General features: G+C 40.5%; 1 protein-coding gene across 4 annotated transcripts in view; it reads left to right on the top strand.

Moving 5' to 3' along the window:
* The window catches only part of MTM1 (myotubularin 1), a 93,801-nt gene extending 73,347 nt beyond the window's left edge, over window positions 1–20,454 (top strand). For 2 of the 4 annotated variants that reach the window (XM_031446004.2, XM_031446001.2), the window contains 6 exons: window positions 1,207–1,392; window positions 6,292–6,498; window positions 7,548–7,640; window positions 8,120–8,233; window positions 11,812–11,988; window positions 19,321–20,454. In XM_031446004.2, the coding sequence (XP_031301864.1) occupies window positions 1,207–1,392; window positions 6,292–6,498; window positions 7,548–7,640; window positions 8,120–8,233; window positions 11,812–11,988; window positions 19,321–19,488 (945 nt within the window). In that variant the 3' untranslated portion in view covers window positions 19,489–20,454. The remainder of the gene's footprint in view (window positions 1–1,206; window positions 1,393–6,291; window positions 6,499–7,547; window positions 7,641–8,119; window positions 8,234–11,811; window positions 11,989–19,320) is intronic. The other 2 variants (XM_031446003.2, XM_064483321.1) reach the window with 2 other exon arrangements.
* The last annotated feature ends 1,276 nt before the right edge of the window (window positions 20,455–21,730 follow it).

Raw genomic sequence — 21,730 nt, 5'->3', positions numbered from 1 at the left:
GCTTTAAAAAGACATTTCTATCTAAACAAAATTTCTCACCTTGAGTCTGTGGAGACCAAGGGCCTCTGGCTTGTACATAGCCAGGTTTGACATTCAAGTGGTAGCCTTACTTCTACTGCAGGAAACTTCCTCTGTGACTAACCCTGGCAAAAACCATAGTATGTGTTGGTGCTTCTGTCCTGAGCTACAAGTTTATATTCCTTCTATTATAAAACATTAAGCAGAATGCAGCCAGGTTCCTAAACAAAGTCATAGCATCTCTTTTTGTCTTCATGGAAAACGGGCACGTATACGATGCTGTGAAGAAGAGGCGATGCCCGCCCTGGCAGGTTAATACTTGTAGATGTCAAGGCAGAGGGTGGCCAACTTGCCTCCTCTTTCAACCTTTTGTTCTTTGAGGGCCCCACCACGTGCAGCACTGTCCCTGTTCTTTGCATAGCACACAGACAGACACAGGGCACTAGAAAAGATGTCTTAAATTCTACTGCTTACCTCTGTGACTTTGGGGATAGTTAAATAGCATCTTTTTTCATTTGCGAAATGGGAGTGGTAACACCTGCCTGGTAGTGTTGCTGTAAGATAAAATTATGTAAAACAAGAATCACAGGATCTGGGATGTCAGAGGGGCTCATTGAATGGTGGCTGGTGTTTGCTATTGGAGAGCCTGGCTCCTCTTAGTCCTATGAGTCCTAGGTGGTCTTATCCCCTGTTCTACAGGAGACAACATTGAGGCTCAAGAGAGGTTAAGTGCCTTGCTTGCCCCAGATCACACAGCAAAGAGGGGCTGAAGCGGAGCTATCAACCTGGGCCTGTCTCCAAAGCCTGTCATTTTCCTCCAGCCCATCGTGTCCCATGTGAGCCTCCCCCAAAGAGTACTGTTAAAATCTGTTGGAAGACGAGGATCATTCAGAACCTGCTCTTGCCTTGCCAGATCCGAAAGAAGAGCTAGTAATTATAGAGCATTCTGAAAATGATTTTTTTCTCGCAAATAACAGATCCCCAGGAAATTACCAGCCTTCCATCGTTTTTCTAGTTCAAAATGTGACTAATGTTGTTGAGGCTTAGTGTCAGATAGGACGTCAAGTCACATCAGTTATTGCATCTAAGTTGCAAGGATTTGGAGGACCAATAACTTTTGAACTATTTGTGTAGGTTACTGGAGAAATAGAAAACCCAACTGACTGTTTTGTGTATCTTGTTTCTTAGGCAACAGGAGGAGGATATGAAAGTGATGATGCATATCATAACACCGAACTTTTCTTCTTAGACATTCATAACATTCATGTTATGCGGGAATCTTTGAAAAAAGTCAAAGACATTGTTTATCCTAATGTGGAAGAATCTCACTGGTTGTCCAGTTTGGAATCCACTCATTGGTTGGAACATATCAAGGCAAGTATATTTTTGGAAAAAAGATTTATGTGTATATAAAAAAGAATAATCATTTAGTGGAAAAGGAAGTTTTATTTTTTTGAAATTCCTTAAATTAAAAAAATGAACAATGAGAGATGAAATATTTGTTGTATAGGGTTGTACATTTGACAGTTTTATGTTTCTTTATAATTTGCTTACCTGAATTAAAGATTTCACAATATCACCTCCAGAATATTTTTTAGAGTTTGTAGAGATACCACTTTCCATGTCATCACGGGTAAGTAGTGAGTCTTCCACCCAGGTTTATTCAGGAATAGACAGTTTATTATTTAACTATTACTGGGTTTGAACCTCAAGGACCTAGAGAAGTTGCTTATTGAAACTAATCTCAAATTGACTTATTTTAAAGACTGAGTTTTGTGTTTTTATTACATTCAACCCTTCATCTTGATGGGGGCATCAAAAACCTTCATTCTTTTAAAAGTAAAAATAGTTGAAGCTATGTGAGATAATTAACAATTTTAGAAGACGCCATTTAGTTTTATACAAACAAAAAGCATACTTAAATAAGTTAATTATTAAGATAGATTGTTTTCTAGTCCAGTTTATTTTCCAATCTGATAGGAGTTGTATTTTTCTTTAATATCTCTAACTTTAATTTTTTTCTTCATTTCTCATCCTCAAAAATGAATTGCAAAAAAAATTAATTGTGACCAATAAATGTGATGTGGTATCCCAGATGGGATCCTGGATTAGAATAAAAGGACATTAGGTAAAAATTAAGGAAATCTGACTAAAGTAGGGACTTCATTAAAAATGAGTTTATTAATAATTTAATAGTGTATCTATATTGGTTGATGGTTGTGACAAACATACCATACTACTATGGTAAGGATAAAAGAAATCGGGTCGAGTGTATGGGACTCTTTGGTTCTTTGCAACTTTTCTACAGATCTAAAACTGTTCTAAAATAAAAAAGTTGATTTCATAAAAGAATTGTACTCTTACTATCTACAAAGCATTGTGCTAGTGTGAATGGGATAAAGGGATAAGACAGACTTCCTGTCTTTAAGGAGGTTCTCGTGGTTGAAGAGATGATATGTGTGTATAAAAAGAAACTTAATTTTCCACAGTGTGAGTGTTAATACCAGTGAGCCTTCATAGCAAAGGCAGTGGAAGAAACAGGCCCTTTGGGGGAATCCAGTGGGACTTGATCTGATCCTTGAAGAAAGCAGGGTGAGGCCTGGCTAGGAAGTGTGAGGATTTCTGTAGTTGCAGGTTAATCTAGAGAGATCTGGGAGGAGCCAGGTGGCCAGTGGCCTTGGCCATCAAGTCAGGTGGGGAGCTGCAGAGGTGTTAGCATAGGGAGGTGTTTGAGGAAAATGTTCTGGCAGCTGCATATGATAGATCATGGAGGGAAGAAAGGGAAGTCAGGGAAAGGAGAACCATTTAAAGAGTCCAGAGACAGGGAAGTAACGACCTAGGTCAGAATGCCACTGGGCTGCGGGGGTGGGGAGGGAGACAGCACGAAAGGGACCCACACTAGATATTTTCCAAGGAAGGGCCTGTGGTAGTTGCCAATTAGCTAGCTGCAGAATCTAAAGGAATGTAGGACTGTGCCAAAACGGTGAGCCTGGCTATCCGAGGAAATGATACCACCATTTGCAGATCAAGGGTTGTCCGGACCTGGACCTTGGTCAAGAGAAATGTCATGCCTTCAGGGTAATGGCAAGCCATCTGCCCATTGGTGTCTAACAGGTGGGTTTTTTCCATGCAAAGAGGTAGGCCTAGGTATCAGCTATAGGGCAGTGAACTCAGGCTGAGCCCTTTTTTTGTTTTTAATTGAAGTATAGTCAGTTGCAGTGTGTCAGTTTCTGGTGTACAGCATCATGTCCCATACAGATGCTGCGAGAGAGGATGTACAGGGAGGATGGAGGGTAAGAGGTGGAGCTCATCGGGGAGAAATCAAGAGCTTGGAGGAGGAGATTGGACTTCTAAGAAAGGGTCTAAGAAGAAAGGGTCAGTGGTATTTCAGAGACATTTATTTATTACGGCATCCTTGATTACCTTGAAGGGCAGACTTCCATGGGTGTCTAATGATGGGGTGGAGGAGAGTGGAGAAAATAGAGGTAGTGAGTACAAACTAGACTACTCTTGAAAAGCTAGTTAAAGGAAGGGAAGGGTTGAGGGTCACAGCATTTTGAGAAGGGGTTTTTATAGAGAAAGGAAAAAGATACACTTTAGGTGGGTTTTTATTTAATAAGAAAGTTATATTGTTTTATCCCTTTTTAATTTTTTTTTTAATTTCGGGGGAGTAATTAGGTTTATTTATTTTTACTTATTTATATTTTTATTTTTTTTAACAGAGGTACTGGGGATTAAACCCAGAACCTCGTGCCTAAGCACACACTCTACCACTGAGCTATACCTTCCCACGTAGGTGGGGTTCTTTCTAAAGGAAATAACCACACAAGTTTGAAAAGATGAATATACTTGTGGGGGTACCATTTACCCCTCATTTTAGAGAGAAAGGACCCACAGTTATGTGATTGGCTCAAGGTGAGACATGTTAAAAGCAGTGGAATGAGGTTTCAAACCCAGGCTTTTGGCCTTTGAGCCGGTGCTCTTAACCACCGCTCCGCGTACTGCATCATTTCTCCCCATCAGTCACAAGTCCATCTGATCATTTAGGAGTTTTCAGGGATGTGTTTTTGAATGTCTATTTAGTTTCATTAGATAATCACATCTGTTCTTGTCAGAAGTGATGGTGGGAATTCATGCTTTATTGAAACACAGCTAATATTTTTTAAAGATAATTGGCCAAGATTGCATCCTCCTTTTATTACAAGGGAAGTATCTGGAGTGAGAGCGGCCCTCTGTAAAGATGTTAGAACAGCAACTTCATTAAATTGGACTCAAATGATCTAGTCTATTACCATTGCTTCTCAATAGTGCTTTCTTCAGAAGTACCTCAAATTAAAACTGTAAACAGGATTTTGGAGATACTTAAAATGCTGAAAGAGGTAGACCTGTGCTAGTCATCTTAAAAGCAATTATTTTTGTACAAATAATGGATGGGCCATCAGGTCCCCTAACCTGTTCTTGACACTCTTTTGCCCATTTATCTTTAGTTATCAAAGTAATAAAATTATGTTTCTTTTTAAATTTTCTATCCATCACATCTTTCACCTAGGCTTTTTTCTAGAATTAGTTAAAATAATTCAGTATTTCAATTTTCTTGAATTCATTCAAATGACCATAATATATACCTCTTGCATGGCTGTTAGAATTTTGGGAGCACCAAAAGGACATACTGTATGCAGGTGGCTGATACACGCATGAAAAGATGGAACCCACGTCCACAGAGAGTGGAAATGTGAAATGGTCCAACCACTTTTGAAAACAGTTTGACAGTTTCTTAAAAAGTTAAATGAATATAAGTTTACCATACGATCCAACTGTTTCACTCCTAGGCATTAACCCAAGAGAGATGGAAACTTATGTCCCTTCAAAAATGTGTATATGAAACTTCACAGCAGCATTATTCATAGTCATCAAATGCTAGAAACAACCAAATGTCTATCAGCTGATGAATGGATAAATGCAATGTGGTCTATCCAGACAATGAAATCTTTTTGGCCGTAGAAAGGAACAAAGTACTGATACACACTACAACACGGATGAACCTCGAAAACATTATGCTGAGTGAAAGAACCAGACATAAAAGACCACCTAATGTATAATTCCATTTCTATGACATTTCTAGTAAAGGCAAAACTGTAGAGACAGAAAGCAAATCAGTGGTTGCCTGGGGTTGAGGATGGGAACAGGGATTGACCTCAGAGAACACACGGGGCTATTGGGGGTAATAGAACTGGGTTGTGGTGACAGTAGCACACCTGTATAAACTTATTACATCTTACTGAAGTGCACATTTATGATGGGTAAATGCTACTCTTTGTAGAGAATGCCTCTGTAAGTACCTAAATCATCAAAAAATGGCATCATAGCAACAACTTTTTATATACATTAAGTTAGTTATTTCTAAGTCTCCAATTTTTACTGGAGGTCTATCACTTTATCTTTAGGTAAGTACTCTGCTATTGCCAAGCCACGTGAGAGCTCGCGTTTTGTCACTTTAGAGGTGAAAAGCTGGTTTTGGTTGTATCGGGCCTGTGAGGTCTAGACTAGATCTCTGAGGCCAGGAGTTTTCCAATGTGATCACTGTTGTGGGTTTAATTGTGTCCCCCCGCCCCGCCCAGGTTTATACGTTGAGGACTCAACCCCCAGCACCTCAGAGTGTGAACTTATTTGGAAACAGGGTCATTGCAGATGTGATTATTTAAGATGACGTCACACTGGAATTGGGTAGGCCCCCAATCCAGTAAGACTGGTGTCATGAAAACGGGGAATTTGGACACAGACACATGCTCAGGGAAAATGCCATCAGAAGATTGGAGTGATGCTGCCACAAGCCCAGGAACTACCAGAAGCTTTGAGACAGGCCTGGGCCACATCCTTCCCTAGAGCCTTCAGAGGGAACATAACACAGCCGACACCTTGATCTCAGACTTCCAGCCTCCAGAACTGGGAGACAATACATTTCTGACATTTCAGCCACCCAGCCTCACAGCAGCCCTAGCAAGCTCACACCGTCACGTATGCGAAAGTCAGCTTGAAATGCAGTGTGGCCTTCAGTCTGTTTGGATTTCTGATACCTAGATGCATTCAAAGGCAGTTTCTGTGGAGGAAGAAGAACAGATTCTACAGCTCCTAGCCTTCCAATTTGAGAAATCTTTCTGTCCTAGATATTAATAGTATTTTAAAACAGGACTTTTTCTAGGGGAAAAGACAGTATGTTCAGATTTAAGCAGTACCTGACAGCTGCCTGCTGACTCGCATGTTCCCCTTTGCCAGCTTGTTTTGACAGGAGCCATCCAAGTAGCCGACAGAGTTTCTTCAGGGAAGAGCTCGGTGGTGGTGCACTGCAGCGATGGATGGGACAGGACCGCCCAGCTGACGTCCCTGGCCATGCTGATGTTGGACAGCTTCTACCGGAGCATTGAAGGCTTTGAAATTTTGGTACAGAAAGAATGGATAAGTTTTGGACATAAATTTGCATCTGTAAGTAAACAAAGAAGCTCATTTTTAAAATGTCAGATCAGCACCATAGGGGATCAGAAAGCTAGTTGTTAAACCAGGTATTTCCTTTTAAAAAAAAAAATCTGAGGGGCGTGATAAAATCACTCTGCAGGGTTGGACATACGTGCCCCCTGGGCTAAGCTGGAGTCTTTTGAGGAGACATGTTAATCCATCTGCACTATTTGCAGTTTCACTTGAAAGTAATACAAAGGGTCTTCACAAAATTTTTTAAAATTGAAATTGTGCAAAAGAAGGAAGATATTCCTTTGTTTCTCAACTAATATTATAGCTATTTGAGCCTAATATTTTAGAGAAATACTAGACTTTTCATTGAGGCTTTAATTATTCTCTGATACACATTTTGAAAATCACGAGAACTTATTAAAATTCCTATTTTCAGGTCTTGTTTCTAGGCACCCTTTGTTTTGTTTTTTTTAATTTTTTATTTTATTTTTTATTGAAATGTAGTTGATTTACAGTGTTAGTTTCAGGTGTACAGCAAAGCGATTCAGTTATACATATACATACATATGTATTTTCTTTTCAGATTCTTTTCCATTATATGTTATTACAAGAAATTGACTATATAGTTCCTTGTGCTATACAGTAGGTCCTTGTTGTTTATCTATTTTATATATAGTCAACTTTTTTGTTATTTTTTAATTGAAGTATAGTTGATTTACAATGTTGTGTTAATTTCTGGTATACAGCCTAGTGATTCATTTATACATATATATAATCCTTTTTATATTATTTTTCATTATAGGGTAGTACAAGGTCCTGAATATAGCTCCCTGTGCTGTACAGTGTGAACTTGTTATCTATTTTATATATAGTAGTTAGTATCTGCAAATCTCAAACTCCCAATTTATCCCTTCCCACCCCCTGGCTCCCCAGTAAGCATAAGTTGGTTTTCTATGACTGTGAGTCTGTTTCTACTTTGTAAATAAATTCATTGTGTCTTTTTTTTTCCACTTTCTCACTTTTATACCCATAAATTAAAACAAATCATCTTCATCAATTCATTTCAGAGAATAGGTCATGGTGACAAAAACCACGCCGACGCTGACCGATCTCCTATTTTTCTCCAGTTTATCGACTGTGTGTGGCAGATGTCAAAACAGGTAAGGGATATATAGGATGAAAATACATTTGACTTAATGTTTTAATATTTTAATATAATATCTGGAAATTGCCTCAAAATACCACAAGGCAACAAGTTTGGCCACATGTGAATAATTATTGAAGCCAGGCGATGGGTCCAGGGGGTTCACTTTTTATTCTCACTACTACTTCTATTGGCTGAGATTTTCCATAACAAAGTGTTAAGAATTCAGTATTTAACTGTACTGTCTCTGCTAATGGAGGGGCAGTGGAATTGACGTCTTTTCCATTCATCCTTCGCTGGCGTTTGTACATGGGCACATCTGCTGCCTTAGAATACAGTAAATAATTCAACCGTCCTGTATAGTCAGGAGAGCCCAGACAATGGGCTTGTTTTCCTCCTTTTCCTCTTTGTTGCATCACTTGACACTTACTTGAGCTCTTCAGCACTGTACAAAGCACCAACAAATGCATTCTGTGCTTGTTTGTTTCCATCCAGTTCCCTACAGCTTTTGAATTCAATGAACGGTTTTTGATTACAATTTTGGATCATCTGTATAGTTGCCGGTTTGGTACTTTCTTATACAACTGTGAATCCATGCGAGAGAGACAGGTGAGTGAAAGTGTTCATAGTTTTAGTTAAAGGCTCACCAAAAGGTGTCTAGTCTGCCTTGAAATAGAAAGAATTTGATAGCTGGGTCTGTGGTAAATGCAAAGTTTCTCACTTTGTCCCCCAAGCTTGGGCGTTTTCACTTCAACCAGGGGTTCTTGAGGGTGCAGTGTTTACTTCAGGGGTAATACATTGCCTTTGCCCTCATGGAGTAGGAATGACTTTTTTTTAATTGAGGTATAGCTGATTTACAATATTATATTATTTTCAGATGTACAATACAGTGATTGAATAGTTTTATAGATTATACTTCATTTAAAGGTATTACAAAATAATGGCCATAGTTCCCTGTGCTGTGCAATATATCCTTGTTGCTTATCTATTTTATACATAGTAGTTTGTGTCTCTTACCTACCCCTATCACTCCCCTCCTCCTTTCCTCTCCCCTCTGGTAATCACTAGTTGGATCTTTATATCTGTGAGTCTGTTTCTGTTTTGTGAGTAAGTTCATTTTATTTGTCTCAATTTTTAGATCCCACATATAAGTAACATCACATGAAACTTGTCTTTGACTTCTTTCACTTAGTATGGTAATCTCTAGGTCCATCCACGTTGCTGCAAATGGCATTATTTCATTCTTTTTTATGGCTGAATAGTATTCCATTATATATATATATATATATATATATATATATATATATATATATATATATATATATATGTGTGTGTGTGTGTGTGTCTGTGTGTGTGTGTGTGTGTGTGTGTATATATATATAGATATATAGATATATATAGATATATATATATCTCACATCTTCTTTACCCAGTCATCTGTCAGTGGACACTCAGGTTGTCTCCATGTCTTGGCTATGGGGTAGGAATGACTTTGAAGGTATACAAGATCATCCTCCCAAAACGCCATAAAAATGTCAATAAGGGGAATTTTTTAAAAAGGCATAAACCCACGAGAACAGAGGGAAATAAGAAAGGAGACAGAAGCAAACTTTTGGAAGCTGGAAAGCTAGTGGGTAAGTGCGAAATAACTTCCCTTGAGAAAACTGAATCTCAAAAGCCAGCAGCGGGGACACCAAGAACCAGCCCACTTTGCATCACAGGAACCCACATGACTCAGGGGTTCTGGGGCCAAGGTGTTCCAGTGTCTGGGGCGAAGGGAGAAGTGTAAGATAACCTGAAGTCTGTTTAGAAGAAACAGTTAGCTTCCCCAGGTCACCTCCACCCATCTCTGGAGTTGAGGACAGAGGTTTCTTCTGGAGAGAGGGTGAGAGGAGCTCTCCTGGCTGGGGACCTGAGTGTCACCATGGGGTGGGGGAATGTGAAGAGCTGGCATTCTGGAGGCAGGCCTTTATCTTTCAGGCGAGAACGTGAATGAACCTTCTCTGTTGGCGAGAATGGGGAGAAAATGGAACCCTTGTACGTTGCTGGTGGTGGGGTGGGTAAAATAGTCTGGTGGTTCCTCAAAAAGCTAAATATAGAATTATTATAGGACCCAGCAGTTCCTCTCCCAGGTAGGTACCCAAGAGGAATGAAAACAGGGGCTGAAACAAAAACTGATGCAGAGATGTTCACTGCTCACAGTAGCTAAAGGGTGGCAGCAACCCCAGTGTCCATCCGCTGATGAACAGAGAAACTCAATGTGGTCTAGCCATTCGATGGAATATTATTTAGCAATGAAAAGAAATGTAGTTCTGAGATATGCTACAACATGGATGAACCTTGAAAAAAATCATGCTAAGTAGGAGGCAGACTCAAAAAGTCACATATTGTATGAGTCCAGTCCTACGCAGTGTCCAGAAAAGCAAGTCCGTAGAGACAGAAAGCAGATTAGTGGTTGACAGGGTCCAGAGGGAGGGGTGAATGGGAAGTGAGTAGTTAACAGGTACAAGATTTCCTTTTGGGGTGATGAAAAGGTCTTGGAAATTGATAGAGGTGTTGGTTGCACAACATTGTGAAAGTACTAAACACCACTGAATTTGTAGACTTTAAAATGGTGAAGTTTATGGTATGTGAACTCCACCTCAATTAAAAAAAAAAAGAATGCTCTCTGGGGAAGCTGACTGGCCCAAGAGGGAGGACCTAAAGATACCAACACCTAGGGTTCCCCATGGGGAAGCTCAAGTGGTCAAGCCTCATGGCCTCAGAGCTCACGTAACAGCAACAAGCAAGAGGGAAATAAAACTGCTTAGAGAAAATAGTTACCATGTAGGGAGGGAGACACCTAAGCAAGCAGCGGTCATTTAACATCCCAAGAAAGATAGGAGAATATTGGTACCATGAAATAATAACAGGATATTACTTAGAAAGAACATTACTTAGAAAGAGATCAGAAAACTTGAAATTAAAAACATGCTATCAACAGAAATGTAAAATTCAGAAGAGTAGTAAGATAAGGTTGAAATCCCCCAGCAAGTAGAGCGTATAGACAGGAAGAAAATGGAGATAAGGTAAGTACCAAATAACCAAATCAATTTAAAAAATCAAACACAATTGCTTCTCAGGGGAGAGGGGAAACACTGCTATTTTCGTAACAAACCTTGTCGAGCTATTTGACTTTTTAAACTCTGTGCATGTATAAAAATAAAAACAGGCATGCAAATAAACACACTGCAGCATAACTGTGGCATCAGAAAGGTACAAATGAAGTTTTAGGTAGATTCCAAAGAAGGCAAAAATATGCTGGTGTTATTACTGTTCACAGTAATGAAATGTCTTCAGTCACTAATTTCAAGCTGTTCTTTTCAGCTTCTAGTTTGAGCTTATTGGTCCTTATTGACGTCATTACTAGGAAGAGTTTCAAATTCTGCCTTCAGTAATTTTAATACTTGTATTTTTATTTCCCAGGTTTTGATTTTCCTCTAGCTTATGGTCAAAATTGGTAAAAATCTATAATTAAAAAATAAATATATGTAAAGATAGATATATATTTAAAGTTATTACAAAATAATGGCTATAATTAAGAAACAATGAAAACATGAATATCTGTATGAAGTGATGGATACCTGTGAAGATTCTGTATGAATATCTGTATGAAGTGAAGATTCAGTGATTCATTTATCCAGGTGTTTCAAATATCTGGATATTGGCCTGATGTATTAAACATCTGGATATATGATTAAAATAACTTTTTATCTAGACGACTACTGTCAAGTAGACACAGGTTCAGATTCTGGAGTCCTAACAAACACAAAAGTGGAAAAAGTCAGCAAGATCATCTCATAATTTTTCTTTCTGCTGAATTAAAAAGAGCATACTGTCCATCTGTTCAAAAATGTTTTACCTCACCAGGAACAGTCTTCTTAGGTCAGTGGATTGCATTTAATGTTACAGCATCCTGCCCCCTCTATCTTCCGTCAGAAATCGTGGCTCTGAGCGAGGCCATTATCTATGCAAATATCAGGAAGCGGTGCCCAGCAGTCCCAGGCACACGAGGCTTTTTGAGCCATTATGGGGATCACGTAAATGTGTGATTCACATTGATGCTGGCTGTATTGCCACAGACTGCAAAATGGTTTGTGTTTTGGTGTGTGTTTTTACTTAAGCTTTCCACTTTGTCTTTCCTCTAGAAAGTCACAGAAAGAACAGTTTCTTTATGGTCGCTGATAAACAGTAATAAAGACAAATTCAAAAATCCCTTCTATACTAAAGAAATCAATCGAGTCTTGTATCCCGTTGCCAGTATGCGTCACCTGGAACTTTGGGTGAACTACTACATTAGATGGAACCCCAGAATCAAGCAACAAGTAAGTGACGTCAACTGAGTATCACTCCTAGACTTCGATAATATCATTTATAGGCTTTTAAAAAATACTACAAAAGGAGAACTATCAGACTAAAAATGTACACTTGCTTTTAAACACAACCTTACTTAAAAATTGTTTTTAATTACTACACCCTTTATTTTGATGGGTGTTAAACTTACATTTTTCTGCCAACATGAATGGTAACATTTTTTTTTTAACTGAAATGTAAACTAATTCAAAGCTCTGGGAAATTTCTGCATTTTGGTAGTCAGGGATTTCCTTGGATCACTAGAAGTCGTTATGCATCGTAAGAAAATTCTTTCCAGTGACAAGACTTAGATGATCCTTCAAGGAAGAGAGAGACAGTTTCTACTGTCTGCTTCAGGTGCATGTACTGGGTCAGCTAACATCAGAGTGCTCTTTCCTGAAGGTCTTTACTTCTAAAATAAAGATAATTGATCTGTCAAAGGATGGTGCAGTCAATTGGCCATTTATCAGTCAAAAATGGAAACAGTGGTTTTTGAAGTGAAGACTCCACATTTGATGAAAAGCACACTCAGGCGTTCCATTCTCCCACCCTCGCTCCATCCAAGATCAGAAGAAAAGGACAGCCTGTTCGTCGGGGCTCAGAAGTACCTCCCTTAGTGATATGTGCTCAGCGCCATAAATATTCAGTATTTGTGATTGCTCTTTGTGAAGATGGGCGACTACCTGTTCTCCCTGGCCAGTCTTGCGTAAGCAGCAGCTTTAATCCCGCTGCAAATAGTCAGCGGCAGCAGGGCCCCGCGGCTGCGGTCTGCCCCTCGGGTTGTTGATTCCACTCCGGCAGCTGGCCGCGCGCCCCCCGTGGGCTCTGTCTTCCCGCTGGGGAAATGCCGGGCTCATGCTGGCACTCTGGTTCGTTTCAAGGTCTCTGCTGCTTGCAGGAAATCCTTTCACAATTTAGTAATGGTTGAAATGTGTAATCTTCTGGAAAGTGACAGATTACAGGGTTTGAGAACCGTCACTTGCTTCCTTTGGGATTTGAGAATTTCCCACATGGAGGAAATTTATTTAGCGGTAGCTCCAGCCTTTTGGAATATCAAGTAAAGAGGAAATGGGAATTTTTGTATGGTTCTAACTACTGTCGCAGAGGACACATACCTTTTCTAAGTAAAAAATGCTGTATAGGTGACAGTAGTTTGTCCTATAAATTTTGCCTTTTCAGTATTTATTATGACTTTTTTTGCTTTCTTTTTTTGACGTTTATTTCATTCTTTTTTTTCTTTAAGCTTTTTTCTTTGCAGGGTAATTAGGTTTATTTATTTATTTATTATTTATTTCAAAGGAGATACTGGGGATTGAACCCAAGACCTCATGCATGTTAAGCACAAGCTCTACCACTGAGTTATACCCACCCACCTTTATCATGGCTTTAAAAAAAAAACATTGATGATTAGAAAGTGTTGATAGTTTCTGTACAGGTTCTGTAATCTCCTCTAACCCATTTGTACTTGGAGAAATTCTTGAAATTCAAGGCATTTAGAAGAGCAATTCATTTCTGATATACAAAGAGAATGATAATTGTGTGACAAGTCAAGTTTGCAGGGACATCACCAGCAGAACGTACCATGATGTGTCTCTCCCCCTGCTTCTCCCAGACCTTAGCACAATGGAACTGGGCTGGCGGGGAACGCAGTCTTTGGTTGAGGTTTTTATTTTAAGATAGCAATTGGTTGGTATTATGATCTGTGAAATTTACTCAAAGAAAATAACTTACCCTTTCTATACAGATGCTTCTGAACGTCAAGAGTCCCACACATGTCTTTATGTCCCTTAGTGCTTTTATATCTGCCGAATACTGAACGTTCCCGTGTGTCAGTCACTGGGGGAGGGGGGGACACAGGGATGAAGAAGAGGTGGTCTCTGCCCACCAGGGGAACCCAGGAACTGAAGCCAGTGATTACAGTGCTTGGGGAGAAACGTGGTAATGGAAGTGCGAATTAAGTGCATTAAGTTTCCTGAAAGACCTTATGCAGAACATTATTTCATACAGAGATGGATAACAATCCAGTCACATAGGACTTTTCCAGTTACATCATGTGAACCTAAAAGAATCTACTTAATCACTGTAACTGTTATTCAGTTGTGGGCCCAGTTGGTATACAGGCAATTACCAGGTGCGTCTCTCTAGCATTCACAACACTATGTAAACTGTGAGTGTTGAGAGATCCAAAAGCATGATGAGCTGCTCACCTAGAAGAAGGCAGGGCTAGTGTGCTTTTTCAGAGCAGAAGCCACCAGCCCTTGCTATGACATAAAAGCTCAGAGTTGACAGAAAGACCAGTGCTTACATTTGGCAAGCTACGAATCAGCATATTGAGTACTTTGATGTCATATAAGGAAATTGCTCAAGCTGAAAGCAAAAGTATAATTAAGGCACGGAAACCTGAATGGGACCTTTGGCTGCTGGTGAATCTCACACTTAGAGATGCACTGCGCTCCACGGAGCTGTTAACCAGGGTTGCCCCGGGCAGCTCGCGTGTTGCTTGGTGGTCACTCCAGGGTGAGAATGGGAACAGCCAGAAAGTCCCCGGGTGACCTGTGTCGGATTTAAGTCTTTTCTGGTAGAAAAGTTAGAAAGCAATATGAATATAAGAATTGTTGGAAGCCTAAAGTACTTGCACGGCTAGCCGACCGCCCGTCTCCTGTTCTGTGCTGAGCAGGTGCGCTCCTTACTTCATACCTCATTTCCCAAGTCAGGTGTCGAGGTGTAGTATTTCTAGTCACTTGACTACGAATTTCATCTCTTGTTCTTCTGTCCTTTGATTAGCCAAAATGGACTGTTTCCTTCTATCTTGCCATCTACATTGGCTTTGTCTGTCTTAATTACTTCTACATATTTTATACCCGTTACTAGACTGAATTCTCTTTTTATGTCTGATAGTTTTCTAACTCTCTAGCCTTGTCATCTGCAAAAATGATTGTCTTACCTTTGATATCTTTTTTCTTGTCTAAAAGGCATCCGCTAGTACAATGACAAACTGATTCTAATTGTCATATGGAAAAGGGGGGGTTAAAAATAGCCAAGACAATTTTGGAAGAGAGCATCAAAGAAGAAGTTGTTCTGCTCTATGTCAGGACTTATTTGCAGCAGAATAGAGCCCAGAAACAGATGTGTCACTGTGGAGTTTGTGGGGTGAGAAGGTGACATAGGGGAGAGGAGTGGACTGTTGATGGCAAGTGGTCCTGGCGCAGCAACTTACATGCTCCCCAGACCCGCTCCCCCCACCATCTTCCTCATCTCGGTGCTCAGCACCTCCATCCTAGACACTCTAGCCAGAAGCCTTAGACTCATCCTTTTTCTCCCTACTTTAAAAAATAGCTTTTTTGAAGTATAATTGACACATAATCATCTGCACGTGTTCCAAGTGTGCGGTGTGATAGGTTTTGACACATGTCTATACCCATGAAACTAGGCCCACAGTCTTGTGAACATATCCATCCCCAGCAAACATCTGCCTGTGTGCCTCAGTTATCCCTCCAGAGAACCACAGACCCACTCTGGTCGCTATAGATGAGCTGCCATTTTCTAGACGGAGTCACCCTTGCCTCCCTTCTCTGTCACACCCCTCATCCAAGGCTGGCAGGGAGCGCCTGCGGGGCTTGGCCCTCAGAAACCTGTACAGCCTCCGAGCACTTCCCCCTAGTCCCCCGCCGCCACCCTGGTGCCGCTGCAGGACCTTCTAGCTGGACTCCCTGATTCTAATCTTGCTTCCTTCCAGTCTGTTCTCAACACGGCAGCCAAAGTGGTTCTTGGAAAATGTACCCCCCAGATCCCATCACTTCTCTACTCAGCACTGTCCAGGGAGCTGCTCACCTCACCAGGGTCAAAGCCCAAGTCTGGACAGTGGCCTCTGACGCCTGGGGCCCCCGTCCCATGCCTGACCTCTCTGACCTCCTGGCCTCCTCACTGACAACTTTCTCTTACACCCTGCTTCGGCCATACTGAGCTCCTTGCTCAGCCTCAAGACACTCAAATGTCTGCTTGGTTCCCTCCCCCCACCCTCAAGCCTTCCCCCAAGAGGCATCTCTTGAGCATGCACAGTCACCGCAACACCCTGTTTAAAGTGTCACTGGCGCCCCAGCAGGCCCTGCCCCTCTCACTCCACTCTTTCCTAGTCTCAATCACCTTCCACATCCTTTGGAACTCACAGGATTTTTGTTTTCATTGTCTGTCTCCCCCTGCTGGAAGATCAGCGCCATAAAGATGGGAATCTGAGTCACCTTTGTTCATGGATGGGTCCTGAGCTCCCAGAACAGTGAGTGGCCCTCAGTTGAGTACATGCAGACAATAATGGGCAAAGGATATTCACAGGCAGTGCCTGACTCTTACTGAGTGTCAGGCACTCTACCAAACATTCCTGTTCGAATGCCAAGATGCATTTTGGGAAAAAAAAAAAAAAACCTCATATTCTGCAAAGTCATATAGTAAAATAACAGGGACTTACAGGAAGGATGGGGTTAAGAGTCAGGAAGAGACCTCTCCAGACCCGCATGCCTTTGTGACAGTCACATCTCTGCAGCATTTGCTGCATCTGGCCTCCAAATTGAATGGTGGTCCCCAAAAGACATGTCCACTTGGAACCTTTGAATGTGACCTTGTTTGGAAAAAGGGTCTTTACAGATGTAATTAAGGATCTCAAGATGAGGGCTTCCTGGATTTAGAGCAGGCCCTAAATCCAATGACAGGTGTCCTTATAAGAGAAAAGAGGGGAAGATTTGAGAGACAGACCCATAGGTAGGAGAAGACCATGTAAAAGCAGAGGATGATTGAAATTGATGCAGCCACAAGCCAGGGAAGCCTAGAGCTACCAGAAGCTGGAAGAAGCAAAGAAGGCTCTTACCCCAGAGCCTGCAGAGGGACCGTGGCCCTGCTGGCAGCCTGATTTGGGGCATCTGCCCTGCAAACTGGAAGAAAATAAATTTCTGTTGTTTTAAGCCATCAAGTTGAGGTCAGTTTCTTATGGCAGCCACAGGAAACTAATACACAGGCTTCCAGCCTGGAGCTCGTGCTCCCTCCTCTGAGATGCAGGCCCCAGAGGGCTTCTGCTTCTGATACAGACCCTTCTCCTGAGCATTAAAAATCAGATCCTGGTGGTAGCCTTCTTCATCAGTGTAGTGTCTTCCCAGCTTCCTTGTTGGTACTTGCAGCTTCCACAGATAGCTGAATGCAGTGGAAAGCAGGTCAGCTCTAGAAGCCACTAGCACTAAAGGAAGGCACTTCTGTAGACTTTCGGCCTTTTTCTTAATGTCTTCATATGTTGCTCAAGCTTTCTAGAAGCTTGCCCTTGATCACTTCAGAACTTTAACATGCTGACGAGGGAGTCTAGGGTCTGTTCTGTTGTGTATCTTGACCTGGGTGGTAATTACCTTAGTGTGCATGTATGCAAGGATTCATTGAGCTGAACATGTTTCAAAGATGTTGCACATTTTTGTATGTAATTTATATCTCAGTGCAAAAGTTTAAACAGTTTTTAAATTTTTTAAATTGAAGTATAGTGGGTTTACAATGTGTTAATTTCTGGTGTACAGCACAGTGATTCAGTTGTACATATATATATATTCCTTTTCATACGCTTTTTCATTATAGGCTATTTTAAGACATTGAGTAAGTTCCCTGTGCTCTACAGTAGGACCTTGCTGTTTATCTATTTTATATATAGTGGTGTGTATCTACAAATCCCAAACTCCCAATTTATCTCTCCTTCTCTTCACCTTTCTTACCTGGTAACAATAAGTTTATTTTCTATGTCTGAGTCTGTTTCTGTTTTGTAAATAGGTTCGTTTGTATCATTTTTTAAGATTTCCATGAGTGATACCCTAATGGTATTTTTCTTTCTCTTTCTGGCTTACTTTACTTAGTATGACAATCTCCAGGTCAACTAGCATCCCGGGGAGAATCGCATTCTGTTCCAGTGTCCCCTCCCCCCACCCCCGTTTATCAATCAAAGAAATGAGTATTGTACCAAAACAGACTATATGGAGTAACTTCACTGTCACAACAACCCTGTGGTCTGGGCTGCTTTTATTCCCATTTGACAGATAGGGAAATGGAGGCACCCAGAGAGTTGTCACACAGCTGTTAAGCGGCAGACTGGAGATTCACACCAAGGCAGGCGGGTGTCAGAGCCACTGCTTTCAGCCATGCATTAATATGGACAACAAAAAACGGATTTCTTCTGTATAGCACAGGGAACTCTATTCAGTATCTTGTAGTAAGCTATAATGAAAAAGAATTTGAAAATGAATATATGTATGTATATGTATGACTGAAACATTATGCTGCACACCAGAAATTGACAAATTGTAACTGACTATACTTCAATTAAAAAAACATGGACAATAGCACATGAAAAGATGTGCAAAGGCAGAGCAATGCAAACTAAAACCACCATGAGATACTATGTTATACTCATCAAATCCGCAAAAAAAAAAATTTTTAATTCCTCTTATGTTGCCAAGTTGTGGGAAGGATGTGGAGGAAGAGGAACTTCCAGACACACTAGTTGGAGCATCAGGTCACATCACCATCTCAGAGAATAATCGGGCAGCATCGAGTAAAGTTGAAAAGACCATACTGTCCTCTCCAGCAATTCCTCCCCCTACCCCAAGGAAAATTCCTCCAAGAAACATTCACATACATGCATGAAGAGAAGTGTCCAAAGATGGTACAGCTTCGTGTATAACAGTGGGGAAGAGTGGACATCACGAGCTATCCGTCGGTGTGGGAATGGATAGATCAGCTGTGCTTTATTCATTCAACAGTGCTCAACTGCAACCAAATTCAGAAACACAGTGTCAGATCAAAATGTCAATTGATAAATACAAAATACAACCATTGATGGAAATTTTCACAAAGTAGAGAATAAGCATATATTTTGTTTCTGGATATTCACTTAGAGGCAAAGTGTCACAAAGCTGCACGGGAAGGAAGGCTGCACGCTAACCTGAGAAGAGCTGTTGGCTCTGGGAGCAAAAGAGAGCAGTGGGGGGATGGGTGGGGATGGGTGACACAGGGGACTGGCGCTCTGCCTGGGCTGATGCATTTTAAAAAGCTGGTGACGCATGTGTGAGGAAGTGTGTGCGTGAGTCGTTTTTTGGTGGCAGATAGCTGGGTATTTGATTAATCTTTGTGCTTTTCTGGATTGTAAATTTTGCAGCGTTGGAGGAAATGATGTATATTACCCACCACAAGAGAATTTGTTCAGAAAGCAGCCGCCGCCGTAGAAGTGTGGCTCAGGCGCATCTCGGTGGCGGAAAGCGGTAACTGACATTTATGCTTCTTTCCAGCAGCCAAATCCTGTGGAGCAGCGTTACATGGAACTCTTGGCCCTGCGTGACGAATACATAAAGCGACTTGAGGAACTGCAGCTCGCCAACTCTGCCAAGCTGTGCGATCCCTCAGCCTCCCCCTCTGGTCCTTCACAAATGATGCCCCACGTACAAACTCACTTCTGAGAGGCCACCTGGCCCCAAGTTAGAGTTCTGAATAAAGGAAATAGTTGACTTTCATTTGGGGCCTCTGTACAAAGTAGGTGAAACTATCTGCTTCCATGTAGAACTTGAACTAACCAAATCTTAAACTCTTGAATATGTGCCTTCTAGAATACAGATTGCAAGAAAACGACAGTGTCTGCATGGCAGTCGGAAGAAAGGAGCTGAGATGGGGTTTTGGAAAATCCTGACACCTTCCAAAAGCAGTTTTTGAAAGATAAATATTTAAATCTGATTTACCTCTTCAGAGATACTACGTATTCAATATGTATTTTGTGGGCTTAATTGGAACAATGACACTGTTAACCTTTTAAAGGGGAGAATGTATATGTTTATGAAATGGATTTTCCTCAAACTGCTTATAATGTTTGCTTTGGATTATCTAAAACAAAGCGAAACGTGAAAGATGTGTGTTACTGCCAAAAGCAACCTGAGCTCACCTTCCGAGATATTATCCAAAAGCAAGGTGTTTAAATAATTGCCAAATTTTATACCATCATGAGTGGTGACTTAAGGAGAAATAGCTGTGCAGAAGAGTTTTCCCTTATTTTGAAATTTGGAATATGAAGTATTTTCCCTTAATTTCCAAGAGAAGCATATTTTTATATTAAAAAAAAACCTGATAGGGCCCAGTTAAATATGATTTGATTTTTTTTAAACATTGCCAGTTCTGTTTTCTAAACTCTTTCATGAGCTTGCCGAAAATTCTGGCCCATTTTCAGGTTGGTGGATACCCCTTAGACAGCACTGTTTAAAGATGTCGGATGCATTTTGCTGCTTAAGTGAATGTTTTCGCAAACGCTGCTCTAGTCAAACCAGCTTATCTGCCAAAGTGTAGGGTTGACCATATTGGATGCATGAACTGTTGCTAGAGCATCATCCTTTGAAATAAAAGCCGCAGATGTACATTTGTTGAGCGTACTCTTGAAACTTGTGTTTATGAATTTCAAAATGGTGTGGGATACCCTCCCCCGAGGCGTGCATAAAAACTGGTTTTACAAATTTTTACTTGAAGTACCCAGCGGTTTGCTTTTTCAGGTTTTTTTGGTTTTTTGGTTTTTTTTTTTTTTGAAATTTCAGATGCAGTTCTATTTGATATCAGAACTAATTCATTTAGTAAGTATATTTGTAAAAGTTAAGGCTAGAGTTAAAACAATGTGTTTTACAGTGATTTGTAAAGGACTATTTATAGCTAATATGGTTTTGTTTTCAGTGACTTAAGAGAGAGTAAGTATATCTTTGTAAATTATTTTATGTCATAGCTTAAAGGTCTACCAAATAAGACATCTCAAATGCAGTAGCATAATGTATAAATTTTGTATGTATAAGAAATTTTATTAGACACTCTCTTGCTTTTTGTAAACGCTGTAAATATTTCATAAATTAACAAAGTGTCACTCCACAAAAAGAAAAAAAAAGCTCATACTAATAGCTTAAAGGGTGTTGTGAAATTTCATGAAAAAATTTTCATGGCAATGATGACTAAAGACCTGCTGTAATAAATACATTAACTAAACATAGCGCTCTGGTTCCGGGGCTGTAACTGTGTGTGCGTCTTAAACATGCAGTTTGCCTATCTTATTTTCTTTTCCTGGATCTACTTCATATGCTCTTTATCTTACTAGCAATCTTGTACATGGCTCTCCCCAAATCCCAACAATGTTGGACGCTTAAGTACATGAACAATGTGTGTTTTAAGCCACAGCTGTCTCTATGAAAGTAAGAGTCGCTTTCACGAAAGCGCTGGGGTGCACACACGCGAGACTCTGGGTGGGGAACACAGCAGTTGACATTAAGGGAGAGTGAAAGCCTAGTTGAAATAAGCCACACTTGATGTCTCTTTAGGGAAGAATTATTAAAATTCTTCAAATACTGCCAATTGGAAATTATGTCATTTACCTACATGCAGCCCAAGAATGCTAAGTAGTTACAATAGTAAGCTAAAATGAACCATTTAAAAATCTAAATAGGACTATTAAAAGATCAAGTATATCTTGACTGTAAGTATTTGAGATGCCTCGCAAGGTTCTTCCTCAGATATGCCTGCGTTTAATCTTCTCTGCGACCTCGTGGCCACATGGTGTTCTATTATCCCAAAGTCCCAGAGCATCACAACAAACTGAATTCTACCTCTATTGCATTCCCATTGAATAGCTCAGCACTGCCTTCTGGCATGAAGCAGAATAATCTCTTCCTGGGACAGCCC

This window comes from Camelus dromedarius, chromosome X (genome assembly GCF_036321535.1).
Source record: "Camelus dromedarius isolate mCamDro1 chromosome X, mCamDro1.pat, whole genome shotgun sequence".
NCBI lineage: Eukaryota > Metazoa > Chordata > Mammalia > Artiodactyla > Camelidae > Camelus > Camelus dromedarius.
Note: the sequence above shows the minus strand (reverse complement) of the source record. Positions and strands in the feature narration are given on the sequence as shown.